Source organism: Vicia villosa, unplaced genomic scaffold (genome assembly GCF_029867415.1).
Source record: "Vicia villosa cultivar HV-30 ecotype Madison, WI unplaced genomic scaffold, Vvil1.0 ctg.000011F_1_1, whole genome shotgun sequence".
Lineage (NCBI taxonomy): Eukaryota > Viridiplantae > Streptophyta > Magnoliopsida > Fabales > Fabaceae > Vicia > Vicia villosa.
Window position 1 is genome coordinate 2,076,542 of NW_026704941.1, and position 14,340 is coordinate 2,090,881.

The window sequence follows — 14,340 nt, forward strand, 5'->3', positions numbered from 1 at the left end:
TCAAGCCTTTTAAAATATGAAAATTAGAATTTCGCCTCGCGCCTGCCAACACGGGCCGTGTCCCGTGACACTGGCACCCGTGTTGGCCTTCTGCCAACCTTATGGATTATTTTTTCTCCCAGGCTTGCTGACACGGGCAGTGTCCTGTGACACGAGCACCCGTGTCAGGCCACTGCTTGCCCCATTCTCTTTTGTTTCCTCCTGCTTCCTGACACGGGCCGTGTCCTGTGACACTGGTACCCGTGTCAGGCCACTGTATGCGCTATATCTTCATTTTTACTTCGACTCGCATTTGTTTGGCTCTGCATTCTTCTTATGGACTTTACCACATAAACCTGAAATATAATTACTACCAAAACAAGCATCAAAAGCAACTATTCTACTAGAAATTACGAATAACATATAATTGAAAAATATGAAAGAACTAAATTAAAACAAAGAACAAACAAACAACCATGTTACCGAAATGACCGATTTTTATCAGATAATTGACGGAGTATAAGTAAAATTGGTGACCGATCACAACCCCAAACTTAGCTCATTGCTTGTCCTCAAGCAATGCATGAGAGAACATAACAAAGGTCACCCCTGAATTCATTCTTCCTCAACACAACCGTGCTTTTCGCCACTCAACTTCCACCTTTCCGATCAATCTTTCTAGCTTCACGCTCCGAATTTTTCCGCTTCACTTCCACATCAAAGTACTCTTTCACCTGTAAGCTTTTTCACACTTCTCACCCATTCTCTCGGGGTTAAAGCAATGTAATTCACTCACAAGTCATTATATGCAATACCAACTTTTAAATTTGAATAAATTCTACTTTCGTACACAAACAATTTGCACACACTTTTTGAGGTCTTTAGGTTGTAACGGGGCTTTGGACAGGTAGGATAAACAAGGAAACAAATACACAAAGGTTTTTTGGGCTCGGCAGTCATGTTGTCGTTCTTGTCCCTGTGCTTATTTTAATACGATGGGATTTAACATTGACTCTTTAACTTCACTCAATTATTCGAGTGTTTCAAATGTAACTAAGTCATTTAGCCGGGACAAGTGCATTTTTATGAATTCTTTTTTTTTCTTTTTTTTTTTCGAAGCATTCAAGAGCCTCCATTTTTATTTATTTATTTTATTATTTTTCGCACACTTTCCCTTTTCGTATAAGGTTCACCACCCCAAACTTTGAACTTTGCACAGTTTCAAAATTCACAACGTTTATGCCGAGCAAGGGTAAAAGGGGATAATTTTTTTTCTTTGGCCAAATGGTAACATGCGGTTTAAACACAAACAAGGGGTTAAAGGCTCAAAAGGGGGTTAAAAAGGATAAACATAATGACGGGTGGCTAGAAAGGCTCAAGGTTAAAACAAACAACGTGCCTCAGTGTGTGTCATCATGTAGTGTCATATGAGCAGAACGTACGCAAATTCAAAGCGGTAAAGTCATACCTGACTATTCTCTCATGATGATATATTTGTGGCTTTTTATGCTCTCACAATGTTGGGCATAGCTTACAGGATCCACAATACTTCTTGTGTAATGACGCTTCTTTTTCGGTTAGTGTGCACCAGCTTTCAATCTCGGTCCGGTGTCATCAAGTTGCGTCCAACAATTATTTTTGGTTGTATCAACTTCCAGGGATGCTTGGGGTGCAAACTTGGGTTAGATCTTCCATCCTTTTACTACCATTCCATCAACCATCCGGTAAATCACATCAATCTATAGCACATAGTAGACATAAAAACATAGAAATACTAGGAACAAACACAAATAACTGAAACTAAAAACTGAATGCAATAAAACCCCCCCACACTTGAACCAAACATTGACCTCAATGTTTAAATTCAGGATAGTGAGGGTGAACTCACAGAGGGTACTGCGACTCCAGCTGCCGCTTCCTAGCTTTCACCGGAGAGACCCACCTTTTTTTCTTCTGAAAACAAAACAAAAAGTAAACCGCATTATTAAAACCGTGGGTTGCCTCCCACGAAGCGCTTCGTTTAACGTCGCATGGCTCGACGGTCCAATACCCTTTATTAAGGAGGATACTTCCTCCTCCAAACTTGGTTGCTTGTCACTTCCGCAACCACAAACTTATGAAGCCGAGAAGTCTGGACCACTTTTCTCTTCAAGTTACTACCCACTTTCATCTTCTCACATTTATTGTCCACTGTTTTCTTCTTCTTGATTTCTTGAATTATCGCAGGAATTTTTATAGGTGTATGAGCTGAGGCCACCTTAGAGATGATACTTGAAACTTTTTCGGGATGGTGTGGACTTTTGCTGGCTCCCTCACTTCTGATCATACCAACTTTAGATTGATTATTCCTACCAGCAGCTTCTTTTTTGACTTCTAACACCTTCAGTGTTACCTCCTCATCAAATGATTTAACCACGAGTTCCCCTTTTTCAATATCCAAATTACATCGACTAGTAAGCAGAAAGGGTCGCCCAAGAAGGATTGGAGTCTCTTCATCCTCAGGAATGTCCATGATGTGAAAATCAACTGGGTAAACAAACTTGTCAATCTCTACCATTACATCTTCGGCTATCCCATATGACTTCTTAATAGTGTGATCAGCGAATTGCAATTTTGTTTCACTCTCGCTTATTTTTCCAATCTCCAGCTTTTTGAAGATGGACAATGGCATCAGACTCACACTAGAACCATAATCAATTAGCACCTTTTTGAACACTCTGTCATTTATGGTGCACGGTATTGCCACCACTCCAGGGTCTTTCTTCTTAATGGGGATCTTCCTTGCCGGCGAGACTCTACCACACTTTTCAGTCACAATTTATGTTTCATCTCCCACTTGTCTTTTCTTAGAAATTACCTCTTTCATAAATTTCTTGTACAAAGGCATATTCTCAAGTGCTTCAAAGAAAGGTAAGTTAATCTCTAACTTCTTGAACATTGCAGCAAACTTCTCAAAATCCTTCTCTTTCGAATCCTTCTTGGCCACTCTAGAGGGGAATGGTAATTTGACCACCGGTTTAGTTTCTTTCTTATTTTTCTCTTCCAATGGCTTAACCGGTGATATCACTACTCCAGGCTCTTTCGGATTTTCTCTAACTTCTAGATCTACCTCTAGGACTAAGTTGTCATCTATTTCCTCTTCTTCTTCAGGCTCTGGCAAGTGTACTACTTTCTACCGATGTAGTTATTAAAGTGGAGATTATCCAAGTATCGATCTCGAGGACTGCTGTGGTAATATAAGTGAGAATTATAATTCAATTGAACAAAAAGCACATGGGGTTGATTTGGTTGGTTGATTAAAGATTACAATAATTTGAAATAAGCAATATTTAAAACTGGACTTTGCAAAAAGTAAGAGAAGACATGCTAGGGTAGATGTATGAACCGCCTTGTAATTCATGTAACCGCTATTTCATGAAAGATTCGTTAATATGATTAAGTATCGATTCTCAATAGTTATTTTCCCTAATTCCTTAGCGGAAAATCATTTGATACTCAAATTATGTTTTAATTCCTTAACGACTCAATTTTTGCATCAAGAACCGTATGCACATAAACAAGAATAAACGATCACTATAGTTAAACCCTCATTCCTAAGCAATTTACTGATAGTGTTATTATTCAAAAAGCGTTAAAGTGGTTTGTCCGACCTAACCTTAACCATATATCAAAAATCTATTTTCCAATAGAAAGAAGCATTAGACACTTTGAATATAAACTTAAATCATAAAACTTCAAAGTCATAAAACAACGGTAATTCGATTCATTACATAAAAGCGATTCAGGGACATCCCCCTAACATAAATATGTTTAGCTACTCATAGTAATTAGGAAAACTACAAAGGTAATTGTAAACATTACAAGAGATGAGGATTGCTTCAATCTTCAATTGCTTCCGCTCTTGAAGATCTCCCTTTTCCAAACCCTTGATTGCTCTTCTCTCCTTCGTAGAAATCTTCAATATGATCCAAGATGCCTCAATCCTTATCAGAATTAGGTTTTAGTAGTATCAGCTCACCCTCCAAACATGAGAAAGGTCCAAAATATCCTTAATGAGCTCAAGCCTTTTAAAATATGAAAATTAGAATTTCGCCTCGCGCCTGCCAACACGGGCCGTGTCCCGTGACACTGGCACCCGTGTTGGCCTTCTGCCAACCTTATGGATTATTTTTTCTCCCAGGCTTGCTGACACGGGCAGTGTCCTGTGACACGGGCACCCGTGTCAGGCCACTGCTTGCCCCATTCTCTTTTGTTTCCTCCTGCTTCCTGACACGGGCCGTGTCCTGTGACACTGGTACCCGTTTCAGGCCACTGTATGCGCTATATCTTCATTTTTACTTCGACTCGCATTTGTTTGGCTCTGCATTCTTCTTATGGACTTTACCGCATAAACCTGAAATATAATTACTACCAAAACAAGCATCAAAAGCAACTATTCTACTAGAAATTACGAATAACATATAATTGAAAAATATGAAAGAACTAAATTAAAACAAAGAACAAACAAACAACCATGTTACCGAAATGACCGATTTTTATCAGATAATTGACGGAGTATAAGTAAAATTGGTGACCGATCACTTGTACAAATGAAAAGTATCCTAAGCATGTTATGCTATAGAAAGCGATAAACGAGTATCTTGCTATGTACAAATTCGAACAATCATTACCGTACAACCGACATGTTGAATCCATCACAATTGGAGAATTACCAATTGCGAATCCAAGTATTCGGGCCAAAATTTGAGTCTAAACAACAATAAAAGAATTAAAAAATAAAACTATAAAATACTGTACTATAAAGCCTTGGTGTAAGTGGAAAAAAGACGAGCTGAGTGAACCATTAAAAAGAGTTCACTGGCCAAAAGTAACAGGGCGCGCGACGTGCGTTACACTAGAAAACCAAAAAACTAGTGCAGCAAAATAGAAACCCAGAGCAACCTCCACATATCACCCACTACTCATTTACAGAAAAACAAAAAAAATAAAACCGTTAGGGTGCCTCCCAACAAGCGCTTGTTTTACGTCGTTAGTTCGACGCCTTTATTATGCACGGTAGTAGCTTCCTCTACGATACGCCAATGCTCTCGCCTCAATGCAACCTAAAGAAAATGTCATAACCACACACTTGAACAAACATTACGAAACAATACAATTTACAACAAAACTTAAACAACACATATGTGCACATACTCAAACAATAGGAAAAACACAATTTACAACGAAATGGTAAAATTGACTAAACAAGTTGAAAAGTGAAGATTTGTAATTTAAGAGCTAATCCGAGTTCAACTTGTTTAGTTAGTTCACCAAACAAAACGAAACAAACGCATATGAATATGCACAAAATATACGATACGGATATATTTACGAAACTTAAAACACGAAACCACATTGCAATGCGATTAATCTAAAGAATGATCCCTGGCAACAACGCCATTTTGCTAAGCAGTAAAGCAGTAAAGCGGAAAGCAAAAAGTAATAGGTATATTTATTACCGGGTGATATAGGTTATATCGTATCGTAGTCCATATAGATTGGTAGAAAAAAACTGTAATTCAACTATCTCACGTTCTAAGTTTGATGATTGCGTTACGAAAATTAAATGCGGAAAAAGTAAATCAAAGAAAATAAACAATCTATTGTAGCTTAAGAGAATTCATTCTGGAATCATATTTCTACTCAACCAGTCAAATACTTAAATCTAAAGATCTTATCGCAACACACTCACAATACGCATCAAAATCACCAGGCATCATTCGAGATGCCACATCAATGTCCATTTTTGCAACACCGACGAAAGCTCAATTGTATCATTCACATCGACGATTTCTCCACCGACACAAATAACACGGAGGCATTAAAATCGATACCCATTGCGATTATTATCCCCAAATCTATTTCTACAATTTAGAAACTAATAGTTATCATTCCTAATCAAGATCAATGATGTTTATTTCTACAACAACACGAATCTAAAGTATTTAAGCAAAAATATCAAGAACAACAACAATGATGATTTGTAAAGCAAATATATAAACGATCCCAAGATCAACAAATATACATACAAGAGAGGAAAAATATACATACAAACCCCACCATTGGAATGGGTCACAAGGAAGAAGAAGAACAAATAGAAACTTCTTGTGTTGTCGGCATAATCAAAGACCACCCGCGTTCAATCGACATGATGAACCACCCAATAGTGTTGCTTGAACCTCTAAACTACAAAGAATGGATCAGAGCTCAACTTTGTCGAAGAAGAGATGATAAAACCATAACCTAACAAAGCTGTCCTATTTATACAAAACTAAAAAATCGCAGAGCGCCTTATAGCGCGCGTTGCACCCTCTCACTTAATGTACCAAACCGCCCTAGGGTACGCGATGCGCACTCAAGACCATGCGACGCGCCCAACCTTTTGCCAGAGTTTATTCTTTTGCTCCCAGGCCGCGCGATGCGCGCTATGTGAGCGCGATGCGCCCTACACCAGAACTTTATTATTTATTCCAACTTTGCGCTCGCAGTCGTGTCTTTAACATTTTATTCCTCAAGGCTCAAAATACGCAAAAATACCTACAAAAAGACACAAAAACTATCAAACGGTATACACGTATATGAAAATACAATTATTCACAAAGTATACGAATTTTCATACAAAACAGGGAATTATTCAAACAGTATTAATAAAAAGTATCGATAAGTGTCACTATTTACATACACCAAATAACTATATTTTGGAACTTATCAAAGAACAAGAACAAGAATAACAACAACAACACATGACCTTGAAAGATTTCCTAGCTAATTTAGAAACCTTAAATATTTCTCCAATTTTTAATCCATCTAAGAGAATGATGTTTACGAGTTTGGGCGGCAACAAATGTGTTAGGTTAGGGAAAACTTAATGAATCGGTGTTTTTAGAGGAAAAATGAGTAATCCTTTCTCTAGTTTGTTAGGATAACCGAAGGAATAAATTGCTTAATATTTAAATAAAAAATAAAATAAAAAGAATGCCACCATTAAAATAGAAACAAAATATAAACTGTAGTTGTTAGGATTCAAAGCGTATCTCTTAATTACTTTACCCTCGGTTGTGAGTTACAATCGAGGGAATATGTTTATTTTTTTAATAAAAAAACATGATGCGCCCAGGGTTTATACCACATTTATTTGTTGGGTAAGGTGAAAGCTTTGTCAAAAATTTGTTATTTGTAGTCAATCAGTTGATTGCAGCTTTGCTATCAACAAACTCCACCACATTCGGGTCACCTTGATAATACCTGCAATCACATAGAACCACAAAATACCTCTAAGTCTTGAAAGAGTCAACACACACAGACAAAATGACGTATTGTAGTTTTCACAAATTTCACACCCATGAGATTGATGAATGCATACATCTTAAGAAAGCAATTAAGATAACGAAAGGAAGGTTGTGTAGATCACCAAAGAAGACACCCAAATAAGGGGCAACAACATGCACATGGATTCACAATGAAAAGTCGTATGTCGTAGTGAATCTTCGCACATAAAGTGTTCTCTTAGCTATGGTTTTACCCCGCCTAGGAAATCAATACAAGCAATGAAAGGAGCCAACAAGGAAAGAGATAAAAGTGGATAGGAATATTAAAAGAAATAGAAACGACCCTTCATATCTTTTGTCTCAAAGACTAACTTTTTTATCAAGTCAATCACACGAGGGTTCCCACCACCAAAGATCTCATCTAAGGAACCATCAAGAGAAAAATAGTAGAATTGTTGGTCGTCGATTAGAATCGGGAGTCGACTTTAGGCGAGACTCTTGATCGAACCATTATAGGATTTAGATAGATCAAAAGGATAGTATGTATACTCAAGGAGAAATTTCCATTGATAATCATAACAACCATGACCATTTTGGCATCTCATGAATCCTCAATGGTGAAGGAAGTTTTTGCAACATTATGTATGCTAATTATTCACCAAGATGAGTCTGAGAAAAGAAACATTAGCACCATACATGAGAACAAACCTAAAAGGCTTCAACAATGTAACTCTCCCATATGAATTCATCAAGGTTTTTGTTACCTTTAGTGAAGTTAACGACTGTTGGGACAAAAGACATCTAATTTCTATTATCCATTTGTAAATTAGTCTACAACTATATTATAAGAAAACCCACTATAAAAGCCTCAAGGGCAGTGTCCGCCAGTGTCCATATGGAGATGAAATACCACAATGCCAAAGGTGAGGTGGTAACCCTATTTGCATACCTGGTAAGAGCCCGATTGAGCACACTCAAAACGAGAATTTTCTCTTAACCTTTCATATTTCTCGGCCAACCTTACTTATTTTGCATCAACAATCTTTACTTAAAAGTTGATAGCCATGACTTAAGGACACATGTTTTGAGATGACCAATGGCTCAAATAGACCATCCAAATTTATAAACATAATTCATTAAGGGTGCCCCACATACTGATGTACAAGTAGGCCCACATCTCTGGGCGCCACATTGGAGCACAACACTCCTTCCATTATGTATGTTTATCTACATCTAACGGTCACCTACACACCACTCCTAACAAGCTATAAGCAATTATAACTGTCTCTTTTATATAAATGTGATTTTAAACAACACCTAAATACACTTTCACTCACACTTGCAAAATTCCACTTCATTCATGTGCTGACTTGAGTGTAAGTTGTTGGTCTAAAGTTCAATGTCTTACAACAATATTTATATTTATATATTTAAGTTTTCTTTAGATGTTACAAACAAGAAGTTGATATTTATAAATCAACAATTTATTTTAAAAAATTATTGCCATTTTTATGTTTAGGGCTATACAATTTTTAAAATATTTTTTATATGATATTAAAAAATAAAGAAACAATAATAAATGATTTTTAAAAATTTATTAGGATTTAAATATAAGATTTTATTATTAAAATTTGAATTCACTTATGTTGTTAAAATATAAACAATTGATAACTTGTAGAATTCAATTTAAAAATTAAGATGAATATTAAAAAGAGTATTTAAAAAAACCTTTGGTTTGGTATATTTTTTTATTGTATATTTAACTTATTAAAATATTTATTGAATAAAATAAAAATAATATATGTAGTGGATAGAAATCAAAATAATTTCTGTAGTTTATTGAGATATTATGCAAAATAAAAGGTAATTATTTTTGAAAAATAGGAAAAAGAACCAGTGGATAAGATCAAATTAATATAGGTAATTTGTCGATATATTCATGCCAAATATAAAAATAATAATTTTATAAAATAAAAGAAAATTAATAATGAATAAAATCAAAATAATACTAGTATACGAGATCTTTGTGTCCAATAAAAGATTATTTTGAAAAAAAAATTAAAATAAATTAGAGTGACAACATTGACATAAAAAAAGTTTTTATTTATATAAAACTATATAAAAGTGTTGACGTAACGCAAGCAAGACATCTTTGCTTGCATCTAATTGGGTCCCATTCGGTTTCATCATTGCACACATACTTTTTTTATTTTTTTATTAATTAATTAATAGTAAAAACGTAGAAACTAAATCACACAATCTCCTAATAACCGTCCATCACGACATCACAAATAAATTACAGTGGAGTCGATCACAGAGAATCCCGACCCCTACAAATAAAATCCACACGCACTAACTCGAAGGAAGAAGAAACTGCGTTGTGTTTTTCTTTTGTTCTCTGAGTTTGTCTCAGTTTTCTCAAATTATTTTAAAACCGTTTTCGTCTTTATGTTAGTGTGGAAAAAACCCTAAAACGACGTCGTTTTCATTCTCTCTTTGCGTTTTACTGTAACGAAACCCATAACCATAACCATAACGATAACGATAACGATTTCCCATTGAATCTAATGGAAGGTCGAGGTCGTTCCGTGGAAGATATTTTCGAGGATTTCAAAAGCCGGAGAGCTGGAATCATCAAAGCGCTTACCGTTGGTACTGATTTTTTGAATTTGCGATTTTTGCTGTATTTTTTTTTTCGATTATGGTTTGGGATTTTTCAATTCGTTTCTTGATCTACTACTATAGCTTCATGCTGCGTTGTCAATTTTGGATTTCATTTAAAAGTTTTTGGAATTTGTTTATTTTTGTACTGATGTTTGCTCGTGCTGTTGTTGCAGATGTTGAAGATTTCTACAGACAATGTGATCCTGGTTAGTTTAACTCCATTTCTCTGAAAAATAATATGAATATTGTTTTGTTGTTGACATTTGGAATCTTTTTCTTTTTCAAGGATTTTAGGTTTTGATGGTTTCTTATAGTTGTTTGAAATTGCTATCACTGGTTTGTCTGATTGGGATGATTTGTGTAGTTTAGTTATTAGTTAGGGTAAAATATGCATTTGGTCTGTGCAAGTATATTCCATTTTACTTTTGTTCTTTATTGTTTTGTTTTATTCCTGGCAAAATTTGTTCATGTAGAAATTGGTCTCTCTGATATGTGTGTAAAATTTATTTAAGTTCTCTCCGTTGCTCGTGTAGGAACTAAAACAAAGGGTGATGTAGTTGCACATATTTAAACCTATTAGTTATGTACGTCAATTGATACTTCACTGTTCTCTATTACCTGACTTGTAGCTTTGAGTTCTGATGTGGGGGATATTGAGATGCCTTACTTTTATTCGTCAGTCAATGTAGGCATAGGCTGTATATTATTGCAAAGCTTGTAACCTGCTATGGTTAAATTTATTTGCATAGGGTATTCAAGCTTATTGTGAACTTTTTTTTAGTATATAATATTAGGCAATGGGAAGAGTATAACACTGACTAGGGATTGGTGTATGGTGCATGATTTTCCCATAAGGTCACCAATTAGGAAATCTCATTGTTGAATTTTATGGGGGAAGGGTCATGTAGAATTCTGGCAGGACTGTATGGAATGCTTGATACTGATCTAAAGTCTAAACCCCTTGGGGTCAATTTTATTTAGAGGTGAAGATATAAGGGATTTAAATTAAACTGCTGCAAGTTTATATACTACAAATTTTACAAATTGTTTGATCCATATTAATTTGCTTTCGTTTGTGGCTATTGTGTTCCATGTATGAGCTTTAATATCCGTCATTGCATTCTTTCAGAGAAGGAGAATTTGTGTTTATATGGATTACTTAATGAGAAGTGGGAAGTGAATTTACCTGTTGAGGAAGTTCCTCCAGAGCTTCCTGAGCCTGTGCTGGGTATCAACTTTGCTAGGGATGGCATGCAAGAGAAAGACTGGCTATCCTTAGTTGCTGTTCATAGTGACACATGGTTGCTTTCCCTTGCATTCTACTTTGGAGCTAGATTTGCGTTTGACAGAACTGACAGGTATATATCTCATGGGGCATATCTATATTTATTGGAAGTCACCTTGTAAAAAAGGTGGTTCAGGATGAGTATTAAATTAAGGCAGTAGTTTAGATCAGTGTTATCAAATAGCGGCGCCATGACCGCTATGGCGGATATACATGGCGGTTTTTGGACTTGCCGCAGTGGCAACTATCATCCCATATTGCAGTTTTTTCCGCCATAATCTGCTATACATGGCAGGGTTTAGGCTCTCTGCCATCTACTACAGTGGTTTAGATAATATTTTCTTATCATTGCAGCGGTTTAGTCATTGTTGTGCTGGATTTTTCTTTAGCCCCTTGTTGAATAAGAAGAGTTCTATTTATTGTGTAGCACGAAGCAATTGTCTCCACTTTATACCTGTTTTCTAGTATCGGTGTTGATTTGCAATTTTATTTGCTTATAAATCATTGTTGAGGCAGTATCCCACCACGGAGACAAAGATGTTGATGCACCCCAAAAAATATTTACCATTTCTTTTCCCTTGAAAAAGGGGAAACCCGGTGATATTAAGCTCCAATAATGGCAACATTCAGGGAAGGGTTAAACACATTGTTTGTTTTACGTTGCATCTGCAATAGGCTGATTCCACAACTCAAGTCTGTGAACTCTTAGTCACATCACACCTGGCAGCAAACTCTGGCAGTTATTATCTGCTGAGTATTGATCTTAAGATAGTGCAAGAAGAAAAGTTGGACGTATATATTGATTATATCATGTGAATGCAAGATCCTTATCAAGTGGTCTTTTCTTTAGCTGGCCCAATCGATGCTCTTTCGGTCATCATGTAATCATCCGTATATTGGATACTTGGTAATGTCATATGGGTTTTATTATGCATTCTTCCAGTCATAATTTGCCATTTTTGATGCAGGAAGCGACTATTCAATATGATTAATGAACTACCAACAATATTTGAAATTGTTAATGGCTCAACAAAGAAACCAGTTAAAGAGAAGTCTTCAGTCTCAAACAACAGTGGTGGCAAATCTAAGTCCAGTTCTAAAGTGGTAAATAATTCTTGACTAATATTCATGACAAATGAATACCATTAATATTTTTCTATCTGAATTGCAGCATAAAACTCAGGTTTCAAGTGTAGATTATTTATAGGTAGCATTAAAAATTAAGGCTTCAAGGTAAAGAATTAAAGAGCCTATTGTTTATGCCCTAAATCTATATATCCATATCCTTGACATTACAATAGTAAGATATTGCAAGGTAGTAAGATATTGCATGCAAGGTATCATCAGAAGTTATGTTTTAGCATTCTGTTAAATCTATGCTAAATTACTGATATATATCTCAAAAGTTTAGACATACCACGGTATCTCAGAGGTATGCATAACTCTTTTCCTACAATATAGGAAGCTATGATCTGTTGGTTGTGTTCTTACTTCTTTGGCAGTTTTAAATCATTTATATTCACTCTGCTCTAGATAAAAATATAATAGAGAAATTGGTTGATATGGTGCACCGTGATGTCCATACACAAGTCGATATGAAGAGTTACCGGATAGAACTAGAAGCACTAAGATAAACTTTCAAATGGAAAACTAGTTTGTGGCTTCTATGCAACTTTCTTTTGTCTGCTCTACCCATTACAGGATAAACTGTAGGCAAATCATGGAGAGTTTTCCTGAAAAGATGCATATTTTGATATGTTGACTTCTGTTTTTGTTTGAACTGCTACTTGTAAGGTATGGAAAAAAAAAAGAAGAGGAGAGTAGAGCGTTCAATATACTATATCATTTTCTTTACTGTCTTTTTGAATTTGGCGCTTAGAATGTGGATATTCATTGACATCGGTATCACAAATTTTTTAGAAATGTATGATTGAGGTCAATGTTAATGATATGTATACCTGGTTGGAAAGGGAGCATGTGTTGAAATTTCACACGACCGTGTAACAATAAAACCTTGTCTATCTCTCCTCATTAGTATCCATTAACTATGATATGGCTCCACCTAATAATGAAGAACGATGTACACAAGTTTTCAAAATAAAAAAATTCAACATGGGAGGATTCATTTCCTTAGTAAGTTATGTTGATGTACTTACATTGCAAAATTCTGTGGGAAGTTAGAATATCTAACCTCTATAGGTAGTAGTCTATTTTGATATCTTGTTTGTGTTCTGTTCTATACTTCTGATACAGTCTTTGAACTGATCTAATTGTTGACTGTTTGAACAGCGGGCTCCTGAAACTCAGAGCAGACTACCAAAGGCATTGCAACCAAAAGAAGAGGAGGAAGGACTGGAAGAGAATGATGATGATGAACATGGAGAAGCCATGTGTGGGGCTTGTGGTGATAACGATGGCACTGATGAGTTCTGGATTTGCTGCGACATTTGTGAGAAGTGGTTCCATGGCAAATGTGTGAAGATCACTCCTGCTCGGGCCGAGCATATCAAGCAATACAAGTGCCCATCATGCAGTAGTAACAAAAGAGCTCGCTAGCAAAATTTCATTCACAGACAAACTTTGTTGGGGTCTTTACTGATCTCGTTAATATGCTTTTGTTTCTAGATGAAGTTGATGGATAGTTTTTATCAAGTTTAAGACATAGGTTTCATTTTATGCCCTTCTTTTGGTATATGTATGTATCCCTAGTTGAATCATTGTTTACTGGGAAAAGCCTAAGTCTTTTCTCTAGTCTCGTTTTGGCTATTGAACCACAATATGCTGGGCTGGTAAACATTCATGTTCGGAAATTTTAGCAAAACGACATTTGCACCAAATGAAGGAATGACATTTTCCCATCTAAGTTTCTACAGTCACTTTTATTGCATATGCATATAAATATTAGTAGCCTAGACAGTGTATGTTTGTCTAAACAGCACCCTGAACAAGTACTCCCTCCGGCCTTATTTATAAGCAATGATTCACTTTTTAAATTCATTGAATAATGAATGTATCTTGTCTTTTATGTAGACTAGACTAAATACATTCATTATTCAATGAACCTAAAAAGAAGATTTTTGCTTAGAAATCAGGCCGGAGTAGTAT

General features: G+C 35.7%; 1 protein-coding gene across 1 annotated transcript; it reads left to right on the forward strand.

The window, feature by feature from the left end:
* Positions 1 to 9,640: 9,640 nt before the first annotated feature.
* LOC131621888 (PHD finger protein ALFIN-LIKE 3-like) lies at positions 9,641 to 14,093 on the forward strand. Its single transcript, XM_058892945.1, has 5 exons — positions 9,641 to 9,938; positions 10,124 to 10,156; positions 11,080 to 11,308; positions 12,204 to 12,339; positions 13,525 to 14,093. The coding sequence occupies exons 1-5, from the start codon at positions 9,854 to 9,856 to the stop codon at positions 13,789 to 13,791; spliced, it is 750 nt and encodes a 249-aa protein (XP_058748928.1). The 5' UTR covers positions 9,641 to 9,853; the 3' UTR covers positions 13,792 to 14,093.
* Positions 14,094 to 14,340: the final 247 nt, after the last annotated feature.

What these genes read in the sequence shown, in the direction of transcription:
- LOC131621888 (XM_058892945.1), top strand. Translation starts at nt 9,854, where the DNA reads ATGGAAGGTCGAGGTCGTTCCGTGGAAGATATTTTCGAGGATTTCAAA. An exon ending in CATCAAAGCGCTTACCGTTG is followed by an intron (nt 9,939 to 10,123) that starts GTACTGATTTTT and finishes CTGTTGTTGCAG; the next exon opens with ATGTTGAAGATTTCTACAGA. An exon ending in CTAAGTCCAGTTCTAAAGTG is followed by an intron (nt 12,340 to 13,524) that starts GTAAATAATTCT and finishes CTGTTTGAACAG; the next exon opens with CGGGCTCCTGAAACTCAGAG.